The following is a 27,996-nucleotide window of genomic DNA, read 5'->3' on the forward strand; positions in this document are numbered from 1 at the left end:
TCACATACTGTGGTCCTGGAATCCTGGTTTTGTCATTGACCAGCTATGTGATTTGCACACATATTTTAAGCACTCTGAGCCTCAGTTTCCCCATCAGGAACTTGGGCCACCGCCTCAAATGGATTATTGGTGAAGAGTAAAAGAGACAGAATGCTAAGTTCGTTACTTTCCCCCCTCATTCCGCCAAATCTGTTAAAATGAGAATCTCCTAAGTCAATATGATCGCAATACAACGTTCCATTTACTTTGGATTATATGTCATTATAAATATTAACAAATAAGACTTAAAAAGGACACCTTTGGGTAGGTCAGACGAAAGTACAAAAATTGTGGGCTGCAGTTTGAGGACAGTTTCTGCAGCCGACACGTGGTAGCAAAACGGTGTGAAGCAGTGCACGACAGTCTGCGTCGACGACAGCCAGAGTCCATGCATTGGGAGGTTCATTCGGTTTGAAAATGAACAAAGGGCAGGACATGCACGGCCCGGGCTCGGCGGGCGGGCGGGCCGGGGAGGTGCAGTTCCTCGCTCTCGCCACTAGAGGTCAGAAGGTTACCGCCTCACGGTTGGAAGACGGGCCCGTCGGGGATTGGCTAGTGGTGGTGGTGGGCGGGGCGGAGACCAGGGCGCGAGGTGGACGCAGCGCTTCGGGAGACCCCCTGGTGAGTGACACCTGACTTAGGGATGATTTTTTTTTGGGGGGGGGGCATTAGATTTCTTATCTTTGTAGGGTTGATGAATTAGGGAAAAGACGCCCGTTCGGGGTCAAAGGCAGAGCCAATTCTGCAGCTTCTCAAAGTGCTTTTTCTTGTGCCTGGGTTTAGAACAGCGCCAGGATCCTGAACAAGGTTCTGTCACTTCCTAGAGCCCTCCTACCTGCGCCCCAGCTTGCACCTGAGCCAGCTGGCCAGAAGTCCTGCCTCCTAGCCTGACTGTTCCTGTGATCAACAACTATCTTTCAGGAGCAGGCCCACTTTTGCATAGCCTGTGGCAGTGGTGGGCCCTGGCTTGGGTGCCAGGAATCCTGGTTTGTTTCAGCTGATTTCCTTCCCCTTGCTGGCCTCAGTTCCCATGTGTCCAATGAGGAAGTCATACCAGGTGGGACTCAAAGCCCCTTCTAGCTCTTCCACCTCTTCTCAAGTTGCTGAGGCTCTAAGCTGAGAAGATACTCAGCTCAACTAGACAAAGGTCCCTTAAAAGTAGGCCATTTCTCACCTTAGGCCCCACAGAGTCTCCTTCCTTGCCCTTTTCCCCTTGATCAGACTCAGAGGCCAAGGGGGCAGGTGAATTCCAGGGCAGGGGTGTGGGCTTTGGTAGATAGAGCCCTAAGTGGCACAGATGGTTTCAAAGCCAATTAGAGGGTGAGGTGGCACCAGATTTTACTGAATCCCCAACATCCCAGGAGAGAAGGACCTCTGGGGAGTCCTGACCCCCCAATCCATCAAAGAGTCTGTGTTTGCCTCCTAGTGTACCTCCTCCCAGCTATGTGGCCTTGGCAAACTACTCAACTTCTCTGCACCTATTTTATCTATAAAATGGTGGTGACCACTCCACCCATCTTATAGGGTTGGGAAATTTCATTAGGACAATGTTTGCTGACCCCTGAGATGGGGAAACCAAGTCTCCTTGAGCAACAAGGGTGGTCAGATACTGTGGGGAGAGGGAGGCTGGAGTTCTGTCTTCCCTGGTGACTGGGAAAGGACTGAGGGGCACTTGGACTTGAATCATCCCTCTGAACCTTGGATGGGTGATGTGCTTTGTGTCTGCAGCACAAGGTCCAGCCCTCCTTCCTGGGAGCCCTGGCAGCTGTGTGGATGAGCAGCAGACAGGGGCAAGCCCTGCGATGGCAGCTGGCGGCCCCTACCACGTGTATTTTGCTCCCTACTTTCCCTGAAATGTGGTGTTCAGAGTTCTGGGTTGGAGTGGGATGAGGGCCACAAGTCCTGGTTCCAGATATGCTAGGGCTGCAAGTCCTTGGGCAGGTTACCTTCCCTCTCTGGGCCTTCGTGACCCGTCATGCACTGATGGGTTGAACACAGTGGGCTTTGCGACTCCTTGGCTTTGCATTTGTTTATCCAGCATTCCTGAAGGCCCCAGGATTGAGATGCTCTTAAACCCCTTCTTGGAGAGTAAGACTGGCACAGTCTCTCAGCTCCTGGAGGACACAGCCAGTCCCATAGGCCTACACAGAGTACCCTTGAAAGGGACATCATTGCTATGGTAGGACCGGGATATCATGAGCAACCATGAGGAGCCCCAATACCCAGCTTGAACCCAGCGGGGAGGGGAGAGGGAAGAGGACAGGAGGAATGTTGCTTCTTTTTATGTGTGAGGGACCTTCTTCTCCTCTGTGGCTAACTGGACCCATGGTGGAAAGAACCAGGGGCATGGTCCATCTTTGAGGTCCCTCAGGAGAAGAGGTCAGGGTGGGAGAGCTGGGTCTGAGGACTGGACACCACTCTGAGCCAAAGCCATGGTGCTTCCGCCACTTCCCACCACCTGCCATAAGCCCAGCTCCTGTCCAACCTACCAAACTCCAGGGTCCACATGGCTGCCTGGTCCCATCACCTTCTACTCCTCTCCCAGCCTTTGCAAATCACTCTCCCTGCCTGGACGGCCCTTAATTTCTGCCTCAAAAGGCCCACTCACCCTTAAAGGCTTTGCTGAGGCACTGCCTCCTCCAGGAAGCCCACCCTGCCCTCCCCGCACTTGTGCACAGGCTGGGCCGGTCTTGGCATTCCTTAACCCTCTGTTGTAATGGTTTGTGTCCAGCTCCCTGACTAGACGGGGGAGCTCCTGGAAGACAGGCCTCACGTCTCACCCCCAGTACCTTACAGACCAGTGGGTGAAGCACCTGCCAATGTGCCCCTGTTCATTCTCGGAGTCTCTGGGACTCTGCTCACGGACTATCTCCACCTGCCCCTTGATGCTGGAGAGGAACGCATGTGGTGGCAATCTCCCTCCTCTGCTCTCTTTGGCTCTGCTTAGAGCGTCCCTCACCTCTGAACTCTCAGCCTGTGCCTTACTGTTGACCTCTGAAGGACCCTCGCCCCTGGGTGGCCCTGTCCCCTTACCCTAGCAGGTGCTGAGGCCCAGGCCTTCTCCCACCGCCAGCCCTCCAGGGCCCCAGGGGGCTGAAAGCAGGCCCAGTCCTCCCTGGTTTCCAGGGTCCATCCTCCCTGCCCCTTGGAGTGGCGAGGTGCTCCCTCTGTGTCCTCCAAGTCGGGGCTGTAGTGGCCGTGTGTCCAAGCAGGCATCCTGGATCTTGCCCAGTGTGGGAGCCACAGCCCTTGGTGGCATGTGAGGAAGCCCAGGGCCAGGCCTGTGTGTGGGGCCCAGGTGGCAGGGGCAGATGGCAGCAGGAGGGGCAGTCAGTCGCTGAGCACTGCCCCCGGGAGTTCGTTGGTGAGCGTGTGCCAGCGCTCGATCCGCTTGTCCTTGTTCTTCAGGCAGTCAAACCAGTGCTTCAGGCGCTCGCCTTTGGCATTGATGCCTAGAACCACACCACCTGCAGGGGGGTCAGAGGGGCGGCCAGGGACTCGGTGATCACCTGACTCCCTGGGGGCCCTTGGGTTCCCTTCCAGATTCTGTGCTCGGAGGGGCAAGGAATGGGAACCAGAAAAGGGAGAGAATGGCACTGTGCACAGTTGTCATAGCCACCAGGAGCCAGGGGCCAAGTGGACTCACAGTCCACCCTCAGCTGCTGACCAGCATTGTCCCAGCTCCCTCAAAGACTGCTCTGTGGCCCTCCCAGGGCTCTTTCCCTCTCTGGGCCCGTTGCCTGTTCTCTGGGGACAGGCTGAATAATATCTGAGGCTCCATACATTGGGGACAAGTGGTCCACAGCCCCAGCTTTATCCAGAGGCCAGTGAGGAGGGGCTGTTGCCTGATTCAGAGCCACTGCCATTGTCCAAACCCAGGATGAGCAATTGACTCAACAACATTCCCATCGCACCCTCTTCTTACCAATGAAATCGTTGGATTTTCCAATGTCATAATCCCAAACGGTGACCTCCAGAGTCTTTTTGGCCAGGTCCCCATGCTTAATCTCATAACAGAACTCCTGCTGGCCAGAAGGGGAGTATCAGGGCCAAGGCCACATGGCCAGGAAGGGTTTGGGATGGGGTAAGGGCATGGAGGAGGGAGCAGGAGGGTTGGGTGTGCCCCCACCTGCCCTTCGGTTCTGAAGCTATTCTCTCCAGATGCCTGCAGGCCCCCTGACCCCACCTCAGTGCACAGAAGGAGCCCTTGTCATCTTTGTCTTTACCCAGGCTGGCCTTGCTGACAAGGCCTGCCTTTGAGGAACATTCTCTGCTGCTAGCTTTTGGGACCTTCCAAATCTGGTATCCCCTCCTCTCTGGAAGCAGCTCCTCAGCCTCTTCTGCCTGCCCTGAATCCCCGGTATGGCTCAGGCTCTGCCTGAGGGCCTCTATGATGCCTCTCACTGGTGGGGGACCCCCTTAGATTTGTCACCAGCTGTACCCACCCCCTGTGCTGAGGACCTAGTTATCCACCTGGTATCCCCGCCCCAACCAAGGTCATAGGGCATCTTGAATCCTCATGCCCCACCCAAAGCTTCTCCCGATCATCTTCATATCCCTCTCCCTGCACCTGTCTCCTAGCTAGGAACCCAGGAGTCCCCTCAAAGCTTCCCTCTTTCCACCCCTACATCCAACATGGCTGCAGTTCCATCAGTTGAATCCTCTGAAGAGGTTTCCAGCAATTCCCCATCTGTGTCACTGCGTCCGGGTACAGCCCGGCCAGCGGGCGCTTCAACCCCCCTCCCACAGCCGGGGCTCCCACCCTCCTTCTCCCGCTACTCTCCGGCTCCTGCCATGGCTCTTTAAGAACCCAGCCCCCTCAGACCCACCCACTCCAGGGGAGGGGTGCCCTTCCTGAGGCTCCAGCAGGCCCTCATACCTCATTGAACTCTGGGTTCAGGGTCTTCTTCTTCACGGCTGTCTTATGTTTGGACTTCTTGTCCACATCTGGCTTCAGGTATCTGGAATTATATCCAAGGGAAGGATAGGAGATGGGGAGGGGCCGTGGGATGCAGATCAAGCCAGCAGGGTTTGGCAGAGCTTTTTGTCCCTGGGGAGGGATCACTGGACCCCTTGGTAGAGCACCCGGGTTCAATTCCAAACACTCATAAATAGATAGATAGGTAGGTAGGTAGATAGATTAAAAAAACCTAGTATTTGCACACCAGCCATGCACACCCTCTCTTTACTCTGTCACTATTGATTCCTTACAATACCTAGTGCCGTGTAAAGAGGTGTTGCACACTGGGCTGGGGATAGAGCTCAGTTGGTAGAGTGCTTGCCTTGCGTGCACAAGGGTCTGGGTTCGATCCCTAACCCCACAAGAAAAAAAAAAATTGCTACACCCTATTGCTTAAGGGAAAGTGCCAGGTAAAGAAGCCCAGGGGGTTGCAGTTTTTCCTTCAAATAGCATTTTCGATCCACGGATGCGGAACCCACGGATATGGAGAGCCAACTACATAAACAGTGCCGCGTCGCATGCACAGTCGTGTGGTTGGCTTTTGGCTCAGCACGTTTTGGGCAGCTGACCGTGTTGATTCATCTAGCGCCGATCTGTTCATTTCAACAGCACGGCACTTCGTTTTGCTCACCGGGAACATTCTATTAATCTATTCTGCTGACAAAGGTTTGGCTATTTCTAGTTTATAGCTATTGCAAATGACTCTGCCACAAACAGCTTTCTACCTGCACGTGGATGTCCAGGACAGAAATCTGGAAGGAAGATAAGGTGGCCAACAGGAACACACATTTTCCAATTGTCTTGGACATTGCCAGCTTTCTCTCCAATGTCATAAAGACAGCCTGCTGGGCTGGGCCGGGTGGCGCATGCTCTTAGCAGCTCAGGAGGCTGAGGCAGGAGGATGGAGAGTTCAAAGCCAGCCTTGGCAATTTAGCGAAGCCCTAAGCAATTTAGCGAGACCCTGTCTTTAAATAAAATATAAAAAGAGCTGGGATGTGGCTCAGTGGTTAGCCCCCCTGGGTTCCATTTTTGATACCAAGAAAGTCTTCTGGTGGTCTTCTAACAATTGCAGTTTCCTCTCACACTGAGGTCTCTAATCCACCTGAATACATTGTTCTGCTATTTTTTTTTTGAGGCCAGGGCCCAATTTGCTGGTTTTCAAGTGGTAGTGCTCAGTACCATTTTCTGGGAGCCTGAGCTTTTTCAACAATGTAGCTGTCCCCTTCTATGTATGAGCTCTGCTCCTAGAGCTGTGGGTGATCCAGTTGCTTAATCCCAGTCAATGCTTTATTGAAATATAATTCACATACTGAAGAATGCACCCTTTAAAAGTCTACAACCAATGGTTCTTAGTATATTCAAGAAATGCACAACCATCACAAGCACTTGTTGAACATTTGCATCACCCCTAAGAGAAGCCCAGTGTCTTCTGCAGTTGCTCCTCATTTTATCCTGACTTCCCTGCCCACGGCCCTGGGCCTCTGCTCTTCTTTGTTTCTTTGTTGGTACTGGGAATTGAACCCAGGGACATTTTACCACTGAGCCACATCCCCAGTCCTTTTTATTTTGAGACAGAGTTTCACTAAGTTGCCGAGGCTGGCCTTGAACTTACAATCCTCCTTCCTCAGCCCCCTGAGTTGCTGGCTGGGGTTACAGGTGTGCCCAGGTTGCTCACCTGCTTTCTGCTTGTTCGTATTTGTCTATTCTGGACTTCCAGGTAAGTGGAATTATGCAGTTTGTCACCTTTTCTGTCTGCCTTCTTCTATTTAGCACAGTGTCGTCAAGTCCTGTCCACATTGAAGGACTGAACAGCACAGGTTGACTATTATTCAGAATGCTTGGAACAGGGTGTTTTGTATTTTGATTGGACTTTGAAATATCTGTATATACATAATGAGATATCTTGAGGATGGGATCCAAGTTTAAACACAAAATTTATTTATATTTCATAGATTCCTTATTATATATGTAGCCTGAAGGTAATTTTATACAATATCTGACTGTATTTGACTGTAATCCACATCATGTGGGCTACTTGTAGTGCCATATTAATACTTAATTAATAAAAATTTCAGATTTTGGCACTTTTTTTTGGATGGAGGTTACTGGGGATTGAATCTGGGTATGCTTAACCACTGAGTTGTATCCTCAAACATTTTTCCTTTTTTAATTTAATTTTTTTTTAGAGAGAGAATTTTAATATTTATTTTTTAGTTTTCGGCGGACACAACATCTTTGTTTGTATGTGGTGCTAAGGATCAAACCCGGGCCGCATGCATGCCAGGCGAACGCGCTACCGCTTGAGCCACATCCCCAGCCCCCCTTTTTCTTTTTTTAATATTTATTTTTTAGGTGTAGATGGACACAACACAATGCCTATATTTATTTATTTTTAATGTGGTGCTGAGGATCGAAACTGGGTCCCGCCCGTGCGAGGCGAGCGCTCTACCGCTGAGCCACAATCCCAGCCCTTCTTTTTTATTTTGAGACAGGGTTTCACTAAATTGCTAAGGGCCTCACTAAGTTGCTGAGCCTGGCCTCGAACTTGCCATCCTCCTGCCTCAGCCTCCCCAGTTTCTGGGATTACAGATGTGTGTCACCACATCTGGCAGATTTTAGATTTCTGATTTTTGGATTAGGGATGTTCAACTTGTACTTTATTACTTTCAGTGTGGAGTAGTATTCCATTGTATGGCTAAAACCACATTTTATTTATCTGTTCATCAGTAGATGGGGACATTTGGGGTACTTCTACTTTTAGCTATTATGAATAATGCCATTATGAATATTCATAGACACGGTTCTGTGTGGCGTGTTTTCCGTGCTCTCTGGTGTAAACCTAGAAGGGAAACTTCTGGGTCATGTGGCAGCTCTGGGCTTAACTTTTGAGGAACTTCCAGCTGCTCTCTAAAAAGGCTGCATGATTTTTGACATGATTTAAAAACTGACAGAAATCTGACAGTGGCCAATGGGCATGGTGTCCCAGGGCTGTGCCAAGAGAAGCGCTGATCTCCCTGTGGGGCCAAGCTGTGCCCATAGCCTCAGTTCCTGGGCCTCCTCAGTGTCCCCTCTTTGCCCCCTGGGCACCCTCACCTCCTTTCAGGACAGTCTGCCTAAGAACTCAGACTACAGTCTCTGTTTGTGAAGAGCCCCAAGCAGCGAAGGTGGTCGCCAACCTGCTCATGACTCTGGGCCCCAGAGTCACAAGAGAGGCCTGACTATGGCATTAGGAGATAACTATTCTCAGTGTGATCCTGGGAAGCCACTCCAGCTTTTCTGGGTCTCAGTTTCTCCACCTGTGAAACGGGCTGGCCACACTCACCTCCCAAGTTGCCAAAGGAGCACACAGGACGACCCGGCCCTGTAGACACATGCAGCAATGCCCACTGTCCTTCCAGGCTCCCCAGGTGCCGCATGCTGGGCCACATCTGGCCACGCGGGCTTCCCATCCCTGGGGCGAGGAGGGGAAGGAGGCCAATGCCGCACACTCACGTTTTCACATAGGGGTCTGAGTAGCCGTTGGCGTCCATGGCAGCCAGGTGTGCGCAGCGCACGATGCCCACCAGCAGGCCCTGCTTCTGTGAGCTGTACTTAAGGGAGATGAGGATGCGGCCTCGCTCCTCCAGGGACTTGTCCTCCGTCTTGTCCACCTGTTGGGCAGGGAAGTCACTGGGCTGTCCTTGCCAGCTCCCACCTCCTGCCACTGAGGCCATCCGGGGCCCCTCACTTCCTCTGTCTGTCCACCTGCAGGGGTGCTGCCCAGTGGTCACAGCCATGTCCTCTCTGGCCTTTCTGCTCATCTCTCCCCTCCCGAAGGGTCTTAGAGAAAAGCCAAAGGGTCTGTCCAGGCCACAGGAAGCTGGCTAGAAAACAAGGGGTCCCCTGACCTTAGAAGACCTGGGCTGCTTCCTGCAGCCTCTCAGGATGCTGGGGGACCTCAGCAGTGCCCGTGCCTGTCTCTGGGGTCAGACCCAACCTTCCTGACTCTCCATCTCATCTGCCCACCCCCACCGGCTTCTCCATTTCTTATCCCCGAGACAAGACTGTGCATTTTTTCCCCTCTGCTGCTCACCAGGAACCGCCTCTCTTCTGCCCTCTGCCCTCTGCCCACCAGCTGAGCCCTACATGCCCCAGAGGCCTTTCTCAGGACTCTGCCCGGCTCCTATCCTGCAGGCCTGGCCTGTGCTCAGAACTGTGCTCTGTAGACAGATGCAGCAGTTCCCACGGGTCCATGGCCAAACCTTCCCAGAACTGAAACTTCTCAACCCAGCGCTCAGGCCATCGGTACCAATGGCTCAGACTGAGGGAGATTTAACTGTCACAGGGACGGAGGGCATTGGTGTGACATGTGAAAATGAATTGGTACCTATGAACAGACATTTTCTGCTATTTTTTTTCAGGCACAGGATATTATATTTGGGTTGTTTCATATGAAGACCAATAGACTGGATCTGATTCCGTATTTACTTAGAACAAAGAATGTATACAGATGGTAAAATCTAAAATGCACCACCAACGTGCGTCTTTACTTAGACAAAGGTTATCCCAACTGCCGAGTGGTGGCCACTGTGTGACCCCAAACTGATCAAAAAAGCTTCTAGAAAATTCAAGCAAGACTCAGCAAGGCCTGGACCAAGCCTGGGGCGCGCGCGCGCGCGCACACACACACACACACACACACACACGTGCTTGTGCATCTATGTGCACACACACAGGCACTTACGAACATCCACACAGACACACGGTTACACACAATTCACACGTGCACACACGTCCACGCCCACACAGTCGCTGATGCGAATGATCAGAACTCGGGAGGGTGCACAGCTGCTGCGGGAGACCACAGAGCCCCACTCAATGATGCAGATCATCTGGAAAAACTGGGTTACCTGTGGTTAGTGACTAATAATAAAATAGAAAAGGTCAGATCCATCACACGAACGTCTGTGAGTGGGAGAGAAGGTGACAAGGGAATAAAACTTGATCAGGTTATGCAAAAAGATGGGACGGGCTTCAGCGGGAGCTCGGGCTGCAGTTGACTGGTTCCCGGGGCTTGGCTTGGGCTGAGCTCGCTGGGAATCCACATCCTCCCTCCCTTTCCTCTAGCACAGGGGCTCTGGGGGGACGCTGAGCCACTCTCTGGTGTCCTGAACACTGGGCCGCAGAGGACCCAGTGTTTCTCTTGGCCCTAGGACACTGGGGACTCCTGCCGACCCCTCCAGCCCTCTGACTGGGGTGCAGAGGAGGCTGGGGGCGGGGGAGCGCGCAGAGAGACAGAGACCAAGACACTTGCAGGGCTCAGCTGCCGGAGGCGGCCGAAGGGCAAAATCTGTTCTGACACTGTTTGCAAACAATTGCAATTTCTAGGAAAAAATTATCTGCTGTCTCCTCTGGGGATCTCACAGACACTTCAAGACTAACACGGTCCAATTGAGCGCCTGAGCCCACATCGCCCCAGCTGCTCCTAGTTAACAGCCACCTCATCTGTCCAGTTGCTCAAGCCCAGAACACCAGCACTGCCCCTGTCCTCGCCTGCCCGAGGGCCCGGCTGCTGGTGCCAGTCTGGAAGCAAGCCTCTCAGCCCACCCCGCCCTGGGCCTGCTCATCTCATGGGTCTCTGGCTCTCACTGTCTCCTCCCAATTCTTCCTGCCATTTTGAGCCCAGGAGGCAGTGAGCCTGATAATATGTCACCAGACGCAAGGCCTGTGCTTCACATCCTCCTGTGTGCCCACGTCCTTCCCAGCTCCCCTGCCATCTCAGCTCCTGGGACTGCCCACTTCCCTTGCTCTCTCTGCTCTACTCATTAGCCTCGCCCGGTGCCTACAACAGACAGGACGTAATGCCCATCTCCCAGGCACCTACAACCATGTGGGGTGCATAGTAGGTGCTTAGTAAATCCTCCTGGCCCCGAGCTCCAGCACAGAGGGCGCTGGATGGGTGGGCAGAGCGTGGTAGCTGGGGGGCGCCCGAGGCCCACTCACCGGCAGCTGCTTCTCTAGGCAGATGCTGAACGTCTTGGTGTGGTTGGCTTTCAGCTTCTTCAAGGGCACTCGAGTCTCCCCGATGAACTCGTTGTGGCGGAATTTGTCCTCGTCACACACAGAGATCCTGGAGGCAATGGGCACAGCCAGCACCTCAGACGCACTGTGCACCCCCAGTCTGCTTCCGGGGTCAATGGGGATTTGTCAAGGGTGGGGCTGTGCATGGGCAAGGCGGTCCCCGGGGATGGGGCATCGGGGAGCAGGCACCCCAGGCCCTCACCCACCGCAGGGTCTTGCGGATCATGTCCTCGTCTGTGATCCCGTAGTAAGTGAGGGTCTCGTTCCACGTGGGGTTCAAAGTGTTGCGCAGAGTTTTGGTTCTGAGCTTATTTGCCTGGAGAAAGGGGAAAAAATGATCTTATTAGCACTGAAGGAGTGCCAGAGGCAGAATAATGGCCCCAAAGATGGCCCTGGCCTAATCCCAAGGGACCCTGTGGACATGCTGTCTGACACACAAAAGGTGAACAGAGGTGGCTGACAGAACTGAGACTGTTAATTAGTGGACTTCAAAATAGGGCTGTCTGAGGGTGGTTCGGTGGTAGGACGCTTGCTTAGCATATGCGAAAAAAAGACCCAACCAGGGAGATTATCCTAGGTTATCTGGGTGGTCCCTTGTGATGGGAGGAGGTCCTTAAAAGCAGAAAGAGGCTGGTGTGTGGCACATGCCTAAAATCCCAGCAACAACCTGGGAGGCTGAGGCAGGAGGATTACAAGCTGGAGGCCAGTCTTAGCAATTTAGGGAGATCCTGTCTGAAAAATGAAACTAAAAGGGATGGGATATGAGATGTAGCTCTGTGGGTTCAATTCCCAGTATCACCAAAAAAAAAAAAAAAAAAAAATTCAGAAGAGGGGCCAAGACAGAGCCTCCGAAGGAGAGGTGACTGAGAATGGACTCAAGAGCCAAGGAACGTGGGTGTGGGTGGCTTCTGGTAGCTGGAAAGGGCTGGGAAGCAGACTTTTCTCTAGGGCTCCAAAAGGAATGCGGCTCTCTGATGCCTTGACTTTTAGCCCATTGAGACCCCTGCCAGGTGTCCAGCCACAGAGTGGTGACATAACAGATGTGTGTTGCTTTGAGCCCCTAAGTTTGTGGCAATCTTCTGTAGCAGGGACAGGAGGCTCAGGTGAGGGGGACTCCACCTTCAGTCCCCTGGTAGGGACTGGTCCTGCGGGAAGGAACCTGGCCGCGGAGCTGGATCGGCTCCTTCTGGCGCATCCCTGAAGCCCCCTCCTCCGTGCCTTTGCTCGGGCTTTCTTTCTGTCTAGAACCCATCCTCTCCCCGGGGGTGGCCTGGCCACTCTGCAATAGTGCCCCCACGCCCTCTGTGCTTCCATCTGCCTGCTGTGGCATCCAGTATGGGAACAGGAGTTCAGGGGTCAAATAAATTGGGTAGGTGCTGCCATTGAGTACCCTTTATGGAGAACTGCAGAGCAGCCCATTAATGTACTAAAGGCTCTGACAAGTCCTACAGTCAAGAAACCTGTTGGAAAATGTTTCACCATGTTATTGGCCAAGGAGTCTTTTCTTGGCATACAATTTTTTTTTTTTTTAATAGTACTTGGAATTGAACTCGGGGGCACTCGATCACTGAGCCACATCCCCAGCCCTTTTTGTATTTTAGAGACAGGGTCTCACCGAGTTGCTCAGGGCCTCACTAAATTGCTGAGGCTGGCTTTGAACTCTTGATCCTCCTGCCTCAGCCCCCCCCAGCGCTAGGATTACAGGCGTGCGCCACTGCTCCGGGCTCTTGGCATTTGATATTCATCTCCAGCTGAGGCTTCTTAGAAAACACTGTCCCAGAAATTCTCTGGTGGGGGGTGCTTTCCCCACCGACCAAATATGTAATGCTGACTCTTGAAGTCCCTGGAGAGGCTGGAGGGTGTGGGGCTGACTGGTGCTGAGTGAAGGTCAAGGCTGAGATCCCCTGGGTGTCCCAGCCAGAGCATGCAGGCCTGGGGAGGAACCCCCTTACCTTACTGGCTCCTGGCAGCAGGTGGAGCTTGACGTAGGGGTCCGCCAGACCATTGTGGTCCATGGGTTTCAGGCCCTGAGCAGAGGGAGCAGCAGAGGGAGCAGCAGAGGGTATGACTTGGCCATTGAGGACACAGACCAGCCAGGGCCTCCAGCAGAAATCGCCTGTCCCCTGGTCTGCTGGTCCTCTTCCCAGAAGCCCTCTGACCCCACACCCCGAGACGGGGTGCAGGAGGCTGACTCAGGGCCCATCAGTGCAACCTCCCCACCCTGACCTGGGACGGCTGTCTCGGGCCTCTTTCTCTTTCCATCCTCCCTCTCATGGAGGCCAGGTGACTCCTCTCGCCCTGGTCAAGCCTCATCTTCCCACTTTGATCCGGCCCCTCCCTCTTTTGGACGTTCCTTTCCCCACTTTTCAAACACAGCTCCCCGATACAGACTGCCCTCCCTGACCCTGAACCCACATGGCCCTGTCTACCCGTTTACGCCTCCCTCGGTGGGTGTGGGAGAGTGCTCCAGGGCCTGGGAGACTGGTGAGACCAGACTTAGCTTCTTTCTGGATTTATCGCAGGGACAGCCAGTTGGTGTCCACAGAGGTCCCAGGCTGCCCAGGCATCGAGGGTCCCTCCACAAGATGGCACCCCTCACTAACTTTGCTTTCAGTTCCTTTTGCAAACTAAGTTCCTTTTGCACAGCCTGCGACCAAGGGAACCACAGATGGGGACTTAGCTGACCTCTTGCAGGGGCTTGTTTCTGGAAACTGCATCTTTCCCCCTTCTGGGGTGTCACGTGGGGACGTAGAGAAGCAGCCAAGCCGCTGGGTGGGGGAGAGGCAGCTCACTGCTCATGGTCAGGCCCATGGCCATGGGCAGCCCCAAGCTCCTCTCCCGGGCCCAGACCACTTGGTTTGGAGCGGGGCCCAAGTGGGGGCTCCACACACTGTTTGTCAGCTACTGGGAAAGGGCACAGGTTGGGAGTCGCACAGGCCTGAGTTCAGATCTTGGCCTTTGCAACTTATTAGTTGGGTAAATGGACGAATTCCTTTGTGTCCTCTGCTTTAGGGTCTGTAAAAGGGCTTCATTATTCTGATTTCCAGCTGGGTGCCGTGGGTCTGTCATTCAAGAGATACGGAAGGCTGAGGCAGAACTGCAAGTTCAAAGCCAGCCTCCGCAACTTAGGAGGCCCTAAGTAATGTGGCAAGATCCTGTCTCAAAATAAAAAATAAAGAGGGCTGGGGGTGTGGCTCAGTGGGTAAGCGCCCCTGGGTTCAATTCCCAGTACCACCAAAAAAAAAAAAAAAAAAAACAAAAAAAAACCAACTTCCTTGAGTCAGAGCAATACAGAAGCAGGCCTGCTCTGGTGCCTGCCTGTTCTCTAACATGCTAGGCCCTGGGAAGATGCCAGAGAAGCCGCTGAAGGCTGGAATGGGGGTCTCTGAGCTGCACCCAGAGTTGCTAGGGTCACAGGTCTGCCCTGCACTGCCCCAACTCTGGGATGGGGCTTTGCTTGGAGGCTCTGTGGGTGCCCATAGCCACCAGGCTCCCTCAAGACCCACTCCTGGCCTCTTTCACTTTCCCACAGAGTGCCCAAAGCCAAGTGTGGCGTTCTTCTGGGGAGTCTGGTGGTCCAGCCTGAGCAGGGCTGCTGCAACCAGGGCATGGCTGAAGGCTTCTGTCACATTTCTACAATTCTTTTGTTTTGGTACCAGGGATCGAACCCGGACGTACTTAACCACTGAGCCACATCTCAGCCCTTATTTTTATTTATTTATTTTGGTACCAGGAAGTGAATTCAGGGGCACTCGACCACTGACCACATCCCCAGCCTTATTTTGTGTTTTATTTAGAGACAGGGTCCCCCTGAGTTGCTTAGCTCCTTGCCATCACTGAGGCTGGCTTTGAACTTGCGATCCTCCTGTCTCAGCCTCCCCAGCTGCTGGGATTATAGGTGTGCGCCACCGCTCCTGGCTCTCCAGCCCTTTCTAGTTTTTATTTTTGAGACAGGGTCTTGCTAAGTTGCATAGGGCCTCACTAAGTTGCTGAGGCTGGCCTGGAACTTTCGATCTTTTTGCCTCAGCCTCCTGAGCCACTGGAATGACAGGCACGTGCCACCTCCTCCGTCCCTATACATTTCTACAATTCTTACACATTTGTTTGTTGTAGCTTAAAATGTCTCCATCGGGTCAAATTTCTCAAATTTTCTCCTGCAGTCACCTGGGCAGGAGCAGGGCTTTCATTAGCCCTCTGTGCATCTTGCTCTCCACGGAGCCTGACCCCTGTCCAGGAAGGGTTTTCAGGTCAGGGAGCAAGAGGGTGGCCTCTTAGGTAGGCCTCCTACCAGCTTACCTACGAAAGACAAAAAGCTGACCCCACAGTCTAAGGGAGGGGCAGGCAGGTGAGGGGCTGAGGGGAGGCCCCGGTGGCTCTTGGCACGGAGAGTCTTGCTTGGAGAAGAGGGTTTCCCCCCAAACCCAGGCCCTGGGCCTCTCAGAGGCTGCCGGCCAGTGTTCAAGGAGAAGAGCTTTCAGGACTTGCAAAGGCTCAAGTATTCCTCAGCCCTAAGAAGGAAGGGACTCCAACATGCATGATGGGCCAAGGGACATCAGGCAGAGTGAAACAGCCACCTCAAAAGGACAAACCCTGCAGGAGTCCACTCCCACGAGGTCTCCTGAGTCAAACTCCTGGGCACAAAGAGTCTGGTGGTGGTGGCAGGGAGAGGGACCAGGGAGCTGTTGAATGGGTAGACTTTTAGTACTGCAAGATGAAAACGTTCTGGAAATGGATGTTGTCGATGTAGCTCCACAATATGAATCACTTAGCACCCCTGACCTGTACACATCAAAAATGGTTATGATGGAAAATTTCATACTTGTATATTTTACCACAGTCAGAAAACAGCAACTGCTGGCGCACACACCCGTAATCCCAGTGACTCGGAGGCTGAGGCAGGAGGATTGTAAGTTCAAGGACAGCCTCAGCAATTTAGTGAGGCCTTAAGCAACTTAGCAAAAACCCTGTCTCTAAATAAAATATAAAACAGGGCTGGGGATGTGGTTCAGTGGTTAAGCATCTCTGGGTTCAATCCTGGGTACCCCCCAAAAAAATAGGAGAAAGAAAAGAACAGAGTCTCCCGAGACTGTGGTTCTGTTGGGGTTTCCCCAGCTCCTCCTGGGACAAGTGCCCTTGTGTCCACGTGTGCTTGGGTGTGCCTGTGAGTGTGCAGGTGGGTGCAGCCTCCAGGAAAGCGTTAGGCCCTGAGCACACATGAGCACTGGGGGCTGCGTTAGCCATTCAGGGGGCAGAAGGGGCCCTACCTTGCAGATGAATAGAGACTCACCTTCACTCAGGGTGGGTGTGGTCAAGTGGGTGCAGCTTCCCCAGAGACCCTGAGAGGCTCCCATTTGGGGAACTCCCACTCTCCACCCCAGAACCCCAGCTCTACCCATGCCTGAACCCCTTTCCTATAGAGCTGGATTTACTCACAGAAAGAACTGGAGAATGGGGGCTACCATGGCTTGGGGGTTTCTGTCCCCAGCCTCTGATGCCTTCAGGAATGTGCCCCCCGTGGACACCTATATGCGTACACATCAGTTTCCAACTAGATCTGTGCACCCACAACAGACACACACAGACACGAGCACACACTCACAAAACACACAAAACACACTGGAGCTGGGCAGAGGAGGCAGGGAAGAGCTCTAGTGACGGATGGGAAAGAAAAGGAGTGGGCTCTGGCAAGAGTGGCCTGACAGCTAGTCCCCAAGCCTGGACCATCTCTACGAAGCTGGCGGGGAAGGAGAGGAGAAGGGGTTTGTGTGGCCCTGCAGCCTGGCCTCCACCTTGGCGAGGCTGGAGGGCCACCAGATGCTCAGCTCTCCTCCTACAGGGTAGGTCTGGGCATGCCCTGAGCCGCAGCCTGGGGAGTTGCCACAAGAGGGCAGAGTGAGGGATGGAGCGGTGGCCCCCAGGTGGCCAGGCCCCTGGTCTCCATGTGGACATACTCATGTTCGCCCATGGCAGATCAAGGGTGGTGGCCCAGGCTGGGCTGGGGTATAGCCTAGGGAGGCTGCAGGCAGCCAAGGTCAGTCAGCAGGTGGAGGGGAGGGGCAGAGAGCCCCTGCAGGTTGGGGCTGCAGGGTGTGGGCTCTGGGCCCAGGCTGCTCTGCAGGAAGCCCCTCCCTCTGAGCTGGGCCGGCCCAGGCCCCTCGGCAGCCCTGTTAGGGGGGCTCTGCCGGCCACGTAGGCCCTTACCTTGCGAGAGAACATCAACTTTGGTACCTTCCTCCCAAAAAGGAGCCATGTGGGGGGATGAAGGGAACAGCATGGTTGAGAACCCAGAGTGGCACACACTGGCTCCAGGGCAGAGCCACAGGGAGCACTGGAGGGCCTGGCTGGGGGACCTCTGGGCCCCAGGGTACCTTTTGGGTTCAGGGCCAAAGGTTAACCCCTACCTGGAGTGTCAGCCTGCTTCGGTGGCACCCGCAGCATTCAGAACAGGACAGTGGAGTCCGCCCAGGAAGCCCCAGAGCCGGGAACATGGGGTCCAGGAGACCCAGTGGTATCAGATCCAACCCTCGCGCCCTCCTTTGCTGCAGGACAGGTCTTCCCTACTGACTCCCTTCCTGGACAGTCCTCCCAGTCTGCATGTCCCCTGAAAGCCCCACCAGGGCCTCCATATATCCGTTCTCCTCCCTTTCTCCTGCTTCTTCCCTCAAATGCCCCATGGTGCAGAGTTTTTTGGGGGGAAGTGGGAGCTGAGATGCGTTAAGTAAGAATTTGCTCCCACAGACACCGTGAAGCCTGGACAGTAAGGACGGGGGCAGGGCTGGCCTCCCCAGCCTCGGCCCATTCTCCAGAAGCCGCAGCAGGAGCAGGGACACTGGGGTACCGGAGCCTACCTTGGCCTTGCTGATGGTGCAGTGGAGGGCATTGTTCTCCTGGTCATAGAGCAGGCTGAAGTCCAGCGTGCCCAGCACGGCTGCAAACAGAGAGACAGGTCACACACTGGCATCTCAGAGAAGTGACGCCCTCTCCTGTACGCAATGAGCCACTTTTTTTTTTTGTACCCACTATTGAACCTCGAGGTGCTTAACCACTGAGCCACATCCCCAGCCCTTTTCATATTTTATTTAGAGACAGGATCCCACCGAGTTGCTTAGGGCATCACTAATTTGCTGAGGCTGGCTTTGAACTGGAGGCAATCCTCCTGCCTCAGCCTCCTGAGCTGCTGGGATTATAGGTGTGCACCACTGCACCGAGCTCTCCTCATGCTCCTTCTGAGGATATCTGAATATTCAGGAGGTATACAGAATGTGGCCATCAACTCCAATTTCACAGAACACCAGTGGTTTACACAAATTAAACCCCCATACCCCTCCCGCACAAGCACTGCTCTATCTACCCCTTACAGATCCTTGCTGCACCGACGCTGTCTTCAGGGCTGCTGTACAAACCGAAAAGCAAAATCATTTTTGTTCCCACAGCTCTCCCCTGCACTGGGGACTGAACTCAGGGACACTCTGCCACTGAGCTATATCCCTAGTCCTTTTTGCTTTTTAATTTTGAGACAGGGCCTTGTTAAGTTGCCCAAGCTGGCCTTGAACTTGCGATCCTTCTGCCCCTGCTTCCTGAGTCACTGAAATCACAGGCATGTGCCACTGTGCCCTGTTTCATTTTCATTTTTAAATGGCTGGAATTAGTTAAAGCAACCAAAGTATTACTTTTATAGCAAAGCTTAGTAAAACGATACGAGGATACCATTAATAACATTTTTAAATTACCCAAATGGCTTCGGTATTGAGATTAAGGAACTACGCGTATTTGCAGCGCACGCTGCTGGTTCCTTAAGGGCACAGACACATGTTCACAATCACAGCGATGAGCGTCGCCATTCCAGTCTACAATGCTTCTGAATAAAGACAGATACACAGAGCTGGGGCTCAGTGCCTACCATACAAGAGGCCCTGGGTCCCATCCCTAAGCACTGGGAAAAAATAACCCTCGAGTTTTACAAAAAGAAAATGGAAAGACTACATTAGCAATAAAACTACTGCTTCCAGCTAACAGGTAAAAGTGGAGAGGCGGGGCTGGGGCTGGGGCTCAGAGGTAGAGCGCTCCCCTAGCATGTGTGAGGCCCTGGGTTCGATCCTTGGCACCACATAAAAATAAAAAAAATAAAGGCCCATTGACAACTAAAAAATATTTTAAAAAAGTGAAAAGGCATACCACTAATTCCCCCCTCCCCAAATAGCCAGGAATGGAGGAGTCCAGTCCCAAGGACCACAGACACCGACTGATCACCAATTATATGCTTCTTCATCCTCCCATCCCACTGAACCCTGGGAAGTGGCAATATTCTTCCCACTTTTCAGATAAGGAGCTGAGGCTCAGAGAGGCCAGGTTCATCCCCTGCCCCTAGATGGTACCCTGAATCACACCCAGGGCGGGGTCAGCCTACAGCCTGCCTCTCTCTAGGGCCGGCCTGTGCCGCACTGGGCTGCCTGGCCCTGGCCCAGTGTGGTGCCCACCTGTGCTAAGCAGCCTGTCTGCCATGCGCAACTGCTGTCCTGGGCTCGGGGCCTCAGTTTCCCTCACTTGTGAAGTGTCATAAGGATTGTGTGACAAGGCAGAGGTGATGGGGCTTTGAGAGCTACAGGCCCTGGGCTGACAGCTGATCCTCTCACTGCAACTAGTGGGACTGTGGAGCTCAGTCTCTCTGGCCCCTTTGAGACCCTGGGTGGGCTGCAAAGGGCCACCTTGGTCCTTAGGCGGCTGCTCCCAAGTCAGTTCCCCAGGGCCAGGCAGAGGTGCAACTGTAACTGGGTGCAGCTGCCACCCTTGGAGCAGTCACTCAGAGCAGTGGTAGCTTTCCAGGCCCAAGAGGTTCTCAGCGGGAAGGCCAGCAGACCTTGGGGGCAGGTCCCAGACAGCAAGATGTACATTCACACGCCCTGATCCTGCTCCCAAGCTGCTGGGCTGATCAAATGTTGCTTGTGTGTGTGTGTGTGTGTGTGTGTGTGTGTGTGTAGTGTCGGGGATTGAACCCAGGGCCTGTGCATGCAAGGCAGGCACTCTACCAACTGAGCTATATCCCCTGCCCCTCAACTGGTGTCTTATTCATTCATTCTTTATTAACCCAGTGTTTATAATAAGCTAGACTCTAGGGATCAAGAGAGCTATAAGGCAGGTCCCTGCCCCCAAGGAAAGCACAGGTGGAAAGAACTTGTCAGAACATAGGAAGGAGCCAAGAGGAGGGTCACAGGGCCTCATGGCAAAGTGGGGCCATCAGGGAAGGCTTCCTGGAAGAGGTGATGCTTCATCTGAGCCAGGAAGGATCGTGGGAGTTGAGGAGTGGCACAGAGGGGCTGGGGGAGGGGATACTCCAAACACAGGCCACCTGGCCAGTAGGGGCTTAGTGGCTGCAGTGATGCTCCACGTGTCTTCAGGCTGGGGCTTCCCTAGACTCTCAGCTCTGGTCTGGATGAGCTGCGGCCAATGGCCAATGCCGACCACACCTGTCTGTATAGACTGCCCCAAACCATGGCCTGCAAAGGGAACACGGTTCCAACCTGAGCATGCTTCCAATCTGGGCCCTTGCAGATGAAGTCTGAGGACTTCTAGGCCCTTGCAGGGGCCCAGGGAAGAGGTTTGTTGAATCTGCAGGAAAATGAAGGGCCACATGGGTGGAGCTGCCCTTTCTCCTCTGAGCAGGACACGAGCTGGATTTGCCTTGTTAACCAGGCCCCAGCCACGAGAGGCACACGGCTCACGCCTCTGTCCTTGCCTGCAGCAGTGTGGAGTGCCACCTCTGATGTCAGACTCCACAGGTTCAAATCCTGCCGGGGCACTTCCTTACTGTGTGACCTCTTCCTGCCTCGGTTTCCTCATCTACAGATGGGAGACAGCAACCCTGGCACACAGCGTCTGGGGTACAGCGAGTGCTCAGCAGATAATTACTGCAGGAGCAGATTCATTTAGGTGACTTCTAGATAACTGTGCTTGCCCCTCTGAGACCCGTTCTGGAAGGAACCCGTTCTAAATTGGATCACCGAGTCCCCCGGCACCCCGCCTTTGGGGACAGGATATATGAATGGTCATTTAAGCTTTTCTAAATAACCCAAGTCACTGCTATGATGATGCTTATTCGTCTGTGGGTCATTGTCACCGCCCAGACATGGGGGGGCCATGTGAGGCGATCCCTCTACCTGGTGGTCCCAAGCTTGGTCCTTTGTGAGGTTATCCTTCACTTTTCTGCTTCCTCCTTTTGTATCAACCTGAAACCCTATTAGAGCACTTGCCTCTTGTAACACAAACAGCTCTCTCTCTTTGTCAATAGTTCCCTCCATGAAACCAGCTGATAATACTTGTTAGAACAGTGTCCAGACCAAGAGCCTAACATAAAGAATGTGCTGCCAGGCACAGTGGCACTTGCCTGTAATCCCAGCGGCTTGGAGGCTGAGGCAGGAGGATTGCAAATTCAAAGCCAGCCTCAGTAACTTAGCAAGGCCCTAAGCAACTTGGGTGAGATCCTGTCTCTAAATAAAAAAAATTAAAATGGGCTGAGGATGTGGCTCAGTGGTTAAGTGCCTCTGGGTTCAATCTGTCATAACCTGTCCCCTTTTCCAAAAAAAGAAAATGTGCTTTAGTGATAACTGGATCTGGCCTTCTGCTGCCTGTAGCCTGGCTCTCACCTGTGGGTGAGGTGGACTCACCATCCCTGGAACCACTAACACTAGCTTCAGGCCCAGGACTCACCCAGCCCGTGGTGCTTCTATAGTAATGTTCTCTGACCTGTTGATGGGGCACCATAGCCAATCTGCCATTCAGCTTGGGTCCACCTGTTTCTTTAAGACATGAGTGTCCCCAGGACAGGGACCCTGCCTTGGCCACATCTGTAAGACTGGTCAGAAGCAGGTGCTCAATCCACACCGCAGGTCAGTTCACACCAACTTGCTCTCCTGGGGGGCACTGAAGTGGGGCTGGGTGTGGTGTCACATATAGACACACAGTCCATGACGGCTACCTGCTTCCTGACCCCAGAGAGGGATGAAGGAGAGGGGTGGCCTGCTCCCCATTGGGAACACAGCTCCAGGGGAAGGAAGGAGCCCCTTCCACGGCTCTGTCTAAAGATGCTGTCCTGCCCAAACTGGACACCTATGACCACTTCCTGGGAAAGAACCATATGCCTAATGCATCCCTGGGAGGCAGGGTGGGCTGCTGAGCTTCTTTGAACTCCACTAAAAGGTGTTTTTTGCAGAACTGGGTACTAGTACTAGGGATTGAACCCAGGGGGCCTCTACCACTACATTCCCAGCCCTTTTCATTTTTTTTGAGACAGGATCTTGTAAGTTGTAGAGGCTGACCTTAAATGTGCGATCCTCCTGCCTCAGCCTCTCAAGTTACTGGGATTACAGTATGCACCACCCTGCCAGACTCTACTCAAAGTTCTGTAAGAAATTCTAGTTTATAAGTAGAAGCTCAGTCACAATTCTGGAGTGGGGAGAGCTCTCTTAGGGGGCATATGGTCCAAACTGTTTCTTTTTCATTTGAAGATCTAAGGCTCAGAGAGGGGAAATGGCTTGGCCAGTATTGCCCAGCAGGGCTGCATAATTTCTCTCTCTCTTTTTTTAGTTGTTGACAGACCTTTATTTAATTTATTCATATGTGATGCTGAGAATCAAACCCAGTGCCTCATACATGCCAGGAAAGCATTCCACCACTGAGCCACCACCCCAGCCCCCATAATTTCTATCTTAAAGTCTAGTAGCTTCTGGAAAATTTTTGTTTGCCACTTTGTTTAGCCAACATCTTAGGAAGAGGAAGCAGGGCTGCTGTTGGGCTGGGGGACTCCCAGCTGCCTGTGAAGGGCTTGAGATGCAAACACCCTGGGTGGTGGCAGGGGTGAGGAGGGTCCTGGGGGCAGGAGAAGGTGCTTCTCTGCGAGCCACAGGATCCTGCTGTGTCCTGCCCTTGGGGCCACTCAAATCACATGCCCCGACAAAAGTTTATATCTCTGGAAAAATAATGAGGGTTGGTCACTAATGGGCCTTTGAGATTTGTCACCCGCTTGTCGATAATTATAGAGCTTTAATGGGGCTAATTCAGAGAAAATCAAGCTCAAGCCCCGGTTGGTTCCTCTAAAACTAAACATTACCCGGCTTCTCGGTGAAGACTGACAGCCTCATTAGGACCTTGGTTTGCACCTGAACTTGCCTGACCCATACACCCTTGGGAATAGGAAATCTGTCTTTTTTTTTTTTTTTTTTTTAAGAAAAATGTTAGCCTCTAAAATAATCATGGAAAAAAAAAACTGTCAAAAACCATAGAAAATTAAGGTGCAGTGGTGAATGCGTGTGACTGCAGCTACTTGGGAGGCTGAAGCAGGAGGTTTGCAAGGTCCGGTCAGCCTAGGTAACTTAATGAGACCCTGTTTCCAAAAAAAAAAAAAAAAAAAAAATGGCTGGGGATGTAGCTCAATTGTAAAGTGAACCTGGTTCCAATTCCCTAGTACTGTTAAAAAAAAAGAAAAATTATTAAGGCTAAGTCAAAAGCTTTCCCATTTGGGGAAACTGAGACACTGAGCCAGGCACCACATGCGGGGGGGCGGGAAGGGGGAGAGGAATGAGTTAAACATTCCTGAATCCCAGGTTCTTAGAAGCAAAAGTTTAGGACTTCTATAAATCTTTTTATTCCTTTGCTTTAAATTCTTCAAAGATTCTCTGTCACCTCCCAAACTCAGTTCAGCTTCCTTGGCGAGGCATTCAAGACCCTTTGTGATATGACCACTTTGATCTCATCATGTCTTCTCCCTCTGCCCCAGCCACTTGGCTCTCTTGTTGCACCTCCGCTGGGCTTGCTTCCAAAACTTCGGCACCTGTGCACACAGCTGTTCTTTTTCTTTCTTCCACTCTGCCAGCCTGCTTCCTCCTTCCTCTCAGCCTCAGAGCAGAGCCCTCTCTGTGGGTGCCCTCTGAGCAAGTCAAAGCTTCTTACTTGGGCTCCTGCCTTCCTGTCCCTAGCTGCTGGGCCGCTCATTTGTCTTGGTTTCCGTGAATACCTTGAGGTCAGAGGTCATGTCACAGGCATGACTTAGCATAGTGCCTAAATATGAAGAGGTCTGGGCAGAATGTGGCTGAGGCCAAAAGAGGTCCCCGGATGGCTCAAAGGATGGGGAACCACATCCAGTGGGAAGTGGGATCTGCCCCCAGCCACAGAGAGCCTTTGGGGCTGACTCTTCCAACTTCACCCCTCCTCCAGGCCTCTAGGGGCATCAGACCTGAGCCAGCCCCAGGGTGAATCATATAGAGGCAGGTTTAAACAAGGGCATATGATGTAATTTTAGCCAACGAGACGAAAGGACAGGTCTCCTGGGAACTTCTGTTTTTGTGGTTCGGGGGATAAACCCAGGGCTTCGTGCATGGGAGGCAAGTGCTATACTGATACTTCCCCCTCACACTCCAGGAACTTTTGGGAGAAGTTTCCTCAGTCTTAAACTAACAGATGTGGGGAGGAAACTGATCCTTATCAAATCTAGGACCTTGTTGTTGTATGTGATGCCTGGACCCACAGCAGCCATCCTGCTCATCTGATGGGAGACCGACTGCATCATTAGAACCTCACCCATGTATCCTTGGGAATAGAAATCTGTCCTGATTTTCAGCCCAAGAGGAAAAGAGCTGGCCAAGTGGAAAAACAGTATTGTTGCTCCTGATGGTGTGGAGGAGCCACTACAGCAGTGCACCCAGGTGCCACAAGACTCTGCTGTTCTCCTTGTTTAAGCCACTTTGAGTTGGTTTTCCATGATTTGCAACCCAAAGCAACTAACTTAAGTCGCCACAGCTTTGAATAACGGAATAGGGTTCTGCCGGTGGAGATGGGATGGGACAGCATCTCAGGCAGGGGCAGCCTGTGCAGCCATGGGAGGGCAGGCAGCCCATCTGGAGGGAGCACACCGGTAATCAGCTTAGGACACCTGGGAGGGAAGCCAGGGGGTGGAGCTTCTCATTCCAGCGCTCTGCCTTTTCTCAATGAGGTCTGCTGGGAGCATGTGGGTTGTGTGTGTGTTCTTTGAGGTGACTAAGGAAGGATGGGCTTACAGAGGGGGACAAAGGCCAAGCCAATAAACAACACTTCTCTCTCAGTTTGGACAACACAGCAACCGCCCTCATTTCTTTTTGTCAGAACAGAGATAATCCAATAATTAGGGCAGCAAATAGCATAACCCTGGCTAAAGCCGTAATGAACCATCTGGCTTGAATCATTTAGGCTTATTCTAGGGATCTGGTTGTCAGAGCTCAAAGGGGGCACTGCCGGGGGGCACTGGGTAGAGGGTGGTCATGCCTCCCTAACGTTTTTCCCCAAGGACAGCAGCCAAGATTTCTGTGCTCCCAGCCACTGATGGGAATTAAGCCAAGGTTGGGCTGCTCTTAAAGGGGGTGAGGCTAAGCCCAGCCACCCTGGATCAGCCACACACCCTTCTCCTTAGCTCTGCTCTCTCTCAGACTTCTTTTGAGCTCTGGTGATATGGGTGTGGTCAACTCCCAGTTCAAGCTGGCTAAATTGTGTCCAGGACTGTTTGTACTGCCCAACCATGTGAGTCTGTCCCTAGCTAGGACACCTGTGTGCTCTGGCCTGGGGACCCAGTCCTCCTCTCCTTTGCTGTACTACCTCTGGCTAGACCAGTGCTGAGTTGATAGACTGAGACCCGGCTGCTGGCCTGGGCTACTTACTTTCTGGCTCCTTTGTCACCTGTGGGTTCAGGGACAGCCTAAAGAAATGACCAAATTTCTCCACTCTTGGCTATATGTCATCCAGAGGGCCCTCTGTGGCAGCAGGAGGGTGGCCTGAAGCTCAAGCAGAAGCCCCGCCCACCTGGCTCACTCCCTTGGCACAGCACCCAAGATACTGGAAATAGGAACAATTTTCCTAGGCTTTAGCTCCAGGGCAGGCAAAGAACTGACTTGGGTCCTGGTTCAGGCCTCTGCAGAGGCCAGTGAGTGAGGAGGTGAGTTTGCACAGGGTTCCAGGGCTGCGGTTGGGCAGATCCAGGGCACAGCCCTGCAGGCAATAAACTCTCCCGACCCAATTTTCCCAAGCCAGCAGGCAAGTGGAGGCAGAGGACTGCTCCCCAGTCCCACTCTTGGGGGCAGGGCCTTAACATGCTGGAGGCCCAGAGGGAGGTGGTCATGGCTTCCATAAAGTGCACCCAAGGTGGTTTCTCTACAGAGTCGGGCTTGGACCCAATGTTGCTGATAGGCCCTCCCCAGGTTCGGGGATATGGGCTCTGCATACCGGTGGCACTCTTAACCCCCACCTTCAGCTTCCAGAGGCACATGTTAAGCTCAGAGAATCTCCAGGCCCCAGTCCAGAGGCCCGTGTGAGCCCTATTCTACCACTGCTGCGCGGGGGAGGGGCTACAGGCCCTGGGGAAGCCCTTGTGGGCCCCCAGCCCTGCAAGGTTCATATCCGCGGAAGGGCGAGGTTTTGAAACCGATTTTCCGGGTCTGAGGGACTTGGCTGGGGCCACAGCTGGGTTGGGGGCCTTTCACGCTGCGTTCCTACCCCACCCCCACCCCCGCGCAAACCTATTGGGCATGGGATCTCGGTATCTTCCCGCCTCGGTTTCCCCAACAGTACAAGATCCCTCCGGGCAGGCACACTCAGGGAGAGCACAAGGCGCCAGGAGCGCCCGCCGGCCGGGCCTCGGCTCCGGGGACCCTGGCGCTTGCTTGCTCCTTGGGGTTCAGTCCCGAGAGGAGCGGGCGCGGGCTGGGGGTCCTTCCTGCCTGGGGGGAAGCAGGTGTAACAGGTGGGCAAAGGTCCGCAGGCCAGGCGAGAGCGGCGGCGGGGACCATGAACGCAGGAGGAGAACCGCCAAGGTTTTTCCAAAGGACAAGCGGCCCCGCGGTCCTCCTGGTCCTCGGCGCGCGCATCAGCAAAGCCGCTGCGCTGTGCGGGCCGCCGGGCCCACCGGGGAAGTCTGGCCGGCCCCAGCCTCGAGCTTCCTCCCCAACCTGCTCCAGCTCGACCCTCGGCTGCCAGGCTGCCGGCAGCTAGCTCGCGGGCAGGGAGCGACCGCGCGGCCAGCAGCAACTGGTGTCTCCCCGGGGCGCAGCTCCGCCCTTCCCGGGAACAAAAGCCGCCTCCCGCACCGGGTCTCCAGGCGGGAGGGCCGAGAGGGGGCGCGGCGCTGGCTCTCGGGAGCTGGGGCCCATAAATGGCACACCCCCGCAGGGCGCCCCCAAACTTCCCACCTCTTGCGTCCAGGTCGGGGGAGGTGCGGGAGCGGGTCTGCAGGGCGCGCGGAGAGCGCACCGAGCAGGCAACGGGGCCGTGGCCAGCCGGGCGGAGGATGTACGCGGAGGCAGAGGGAGAGCGACGAGAAGGGGACCAAGGACACGCGCTAGACCCGCGGGGGTCACGCCAGCTATGGAGAGGGGAGAGGGCGAGAAGTCGGAGAGTTGGAAACTTACTGCAGTCGTCCGACTCGTAGCCGTCGGCGTCCAGCTCATCCTCGGGCGGCTTGGCCGGCGGCCGCGCAGGACTGGGACCGGGGCTGGGGCCGGGGCTAGCGCCATAGGCTCCGAAGAGCTGGTCCACATCCTCGTCGTCGTCGCGGGCGCCGTCGGAGGGGCTGTGGCGGCCCGCGCTAGCCGCGGCCGGACGTGCGGGGGCGTCCGGGGGCGCCTCCGCGCGGGGCCCGGTGGCCGGGGGCAGGCCCCGCGGGAAGCGGGGGAAGTAGTCGGAAATCTGCTTGATGGGTCGGATAGGGCCGGGACACACGTCGATGGCCATATGCTCCTGGATGCTGATGGTCGCCTTCTCCCCGCGCCGCCGGAGGGTCATACAGGCAGCGCCGCCCCGCCCGGGCGCGGCCCGGCCCGGCGCTACCCCGGCCCGGGGGCGGCTCAGCAGGCCCGGCGGGACGCGGCGGGGGCTGCGGGCATCGCCGGGGTGCCCCCGGACGGCCTTGACACGGCTGCTGCCTG

General features: G+C 54.1%; 1 protein-coding gene across 2 annotated transcripts; it reads right to left on the reverse strand.

Annotated features, from left to right (window-relative positions):
• Nucleotides 1-2,053: 2,053 nt before the first annotated feature.
• Nucleotides 2,054-27,976, reverse strand: Doc2b (double C2 domain beta). Of its 2 annotated transcripts, XM_027924455.2 has the most exons (9): nt 27,481-27,976; nt 17,908-17,987; nt 13,012-13,086; nt 11,266-11,375; nt 10,982-11,108; nt 8,492-8,649; nt 4,919-5,000; nt 3,965-4,061; nt 2,054-3,506 (listed from the first exon to the last, which is right to left on the reverse strand). In XM_027924455.2, the coding sequence occupies exons 1-9, from the start codon at nt 27,851-27,853 to the stop codon at nt 3,370-3,372; spliced, it is 1,239 nt and encodes a 412-aa protein (XP_027780256.2). In that variant the 5' UTR covers nt 27,854-27,976; the 3' UTR covers nt 2,054-3,369. The 2 variants fall into 2 exon arrangements, with proteins under 2 accessions (XP_027780256.2, XP_071459301.1); XM_071603200.1 differs by lacking the exon at nt 3,965-4,061 and having other exon boundaries at nt 3,400-3,506.
• Nucleotides 27,977-27,996: the final 20 nt, after the last annotated feature.

The sequence above is a fragment of the Marmota flaviventris genome, chromosome 17 (genome assembly GCF_047511675.1).
Source record: "Marmota flaviventris isolate mMarFla1 chromosome 17, mMarFla1.hap1, whole genome shotgun sequence".
Taxonomy (NCBI): Eukaryota; Metazoa; Chordata; class Mammalia; order Rodentia; family Sciuridae; genus Marmota; species Marmota flaviventris.

Bases quoted from the DNA above. Each gene is read 5' to 3' on its own strand.
- Doc2b (XM_027924455.2), bottom strand. From the start codon at position 27,853: ATGACCCTCCGGCGGCGCGGGGAGAAGGCGACCATCAGCATCCAGGAG. The intron at 11,376-13,011 runs GTAAGGGGGTTC...CCCTTTCTCCAG, and splicing joins TGCTGCCAGGAGCCAGTAAG to GCAAATAAGCTCAGAACCAA. The intron at 8,650-10,981 runs GTGAGTGGGCCT...CCTGCCCAACAG, and splicing joins GCCTAGAGAAGCAGCTGCCG to GTGGACAAGACGGAGGACAA.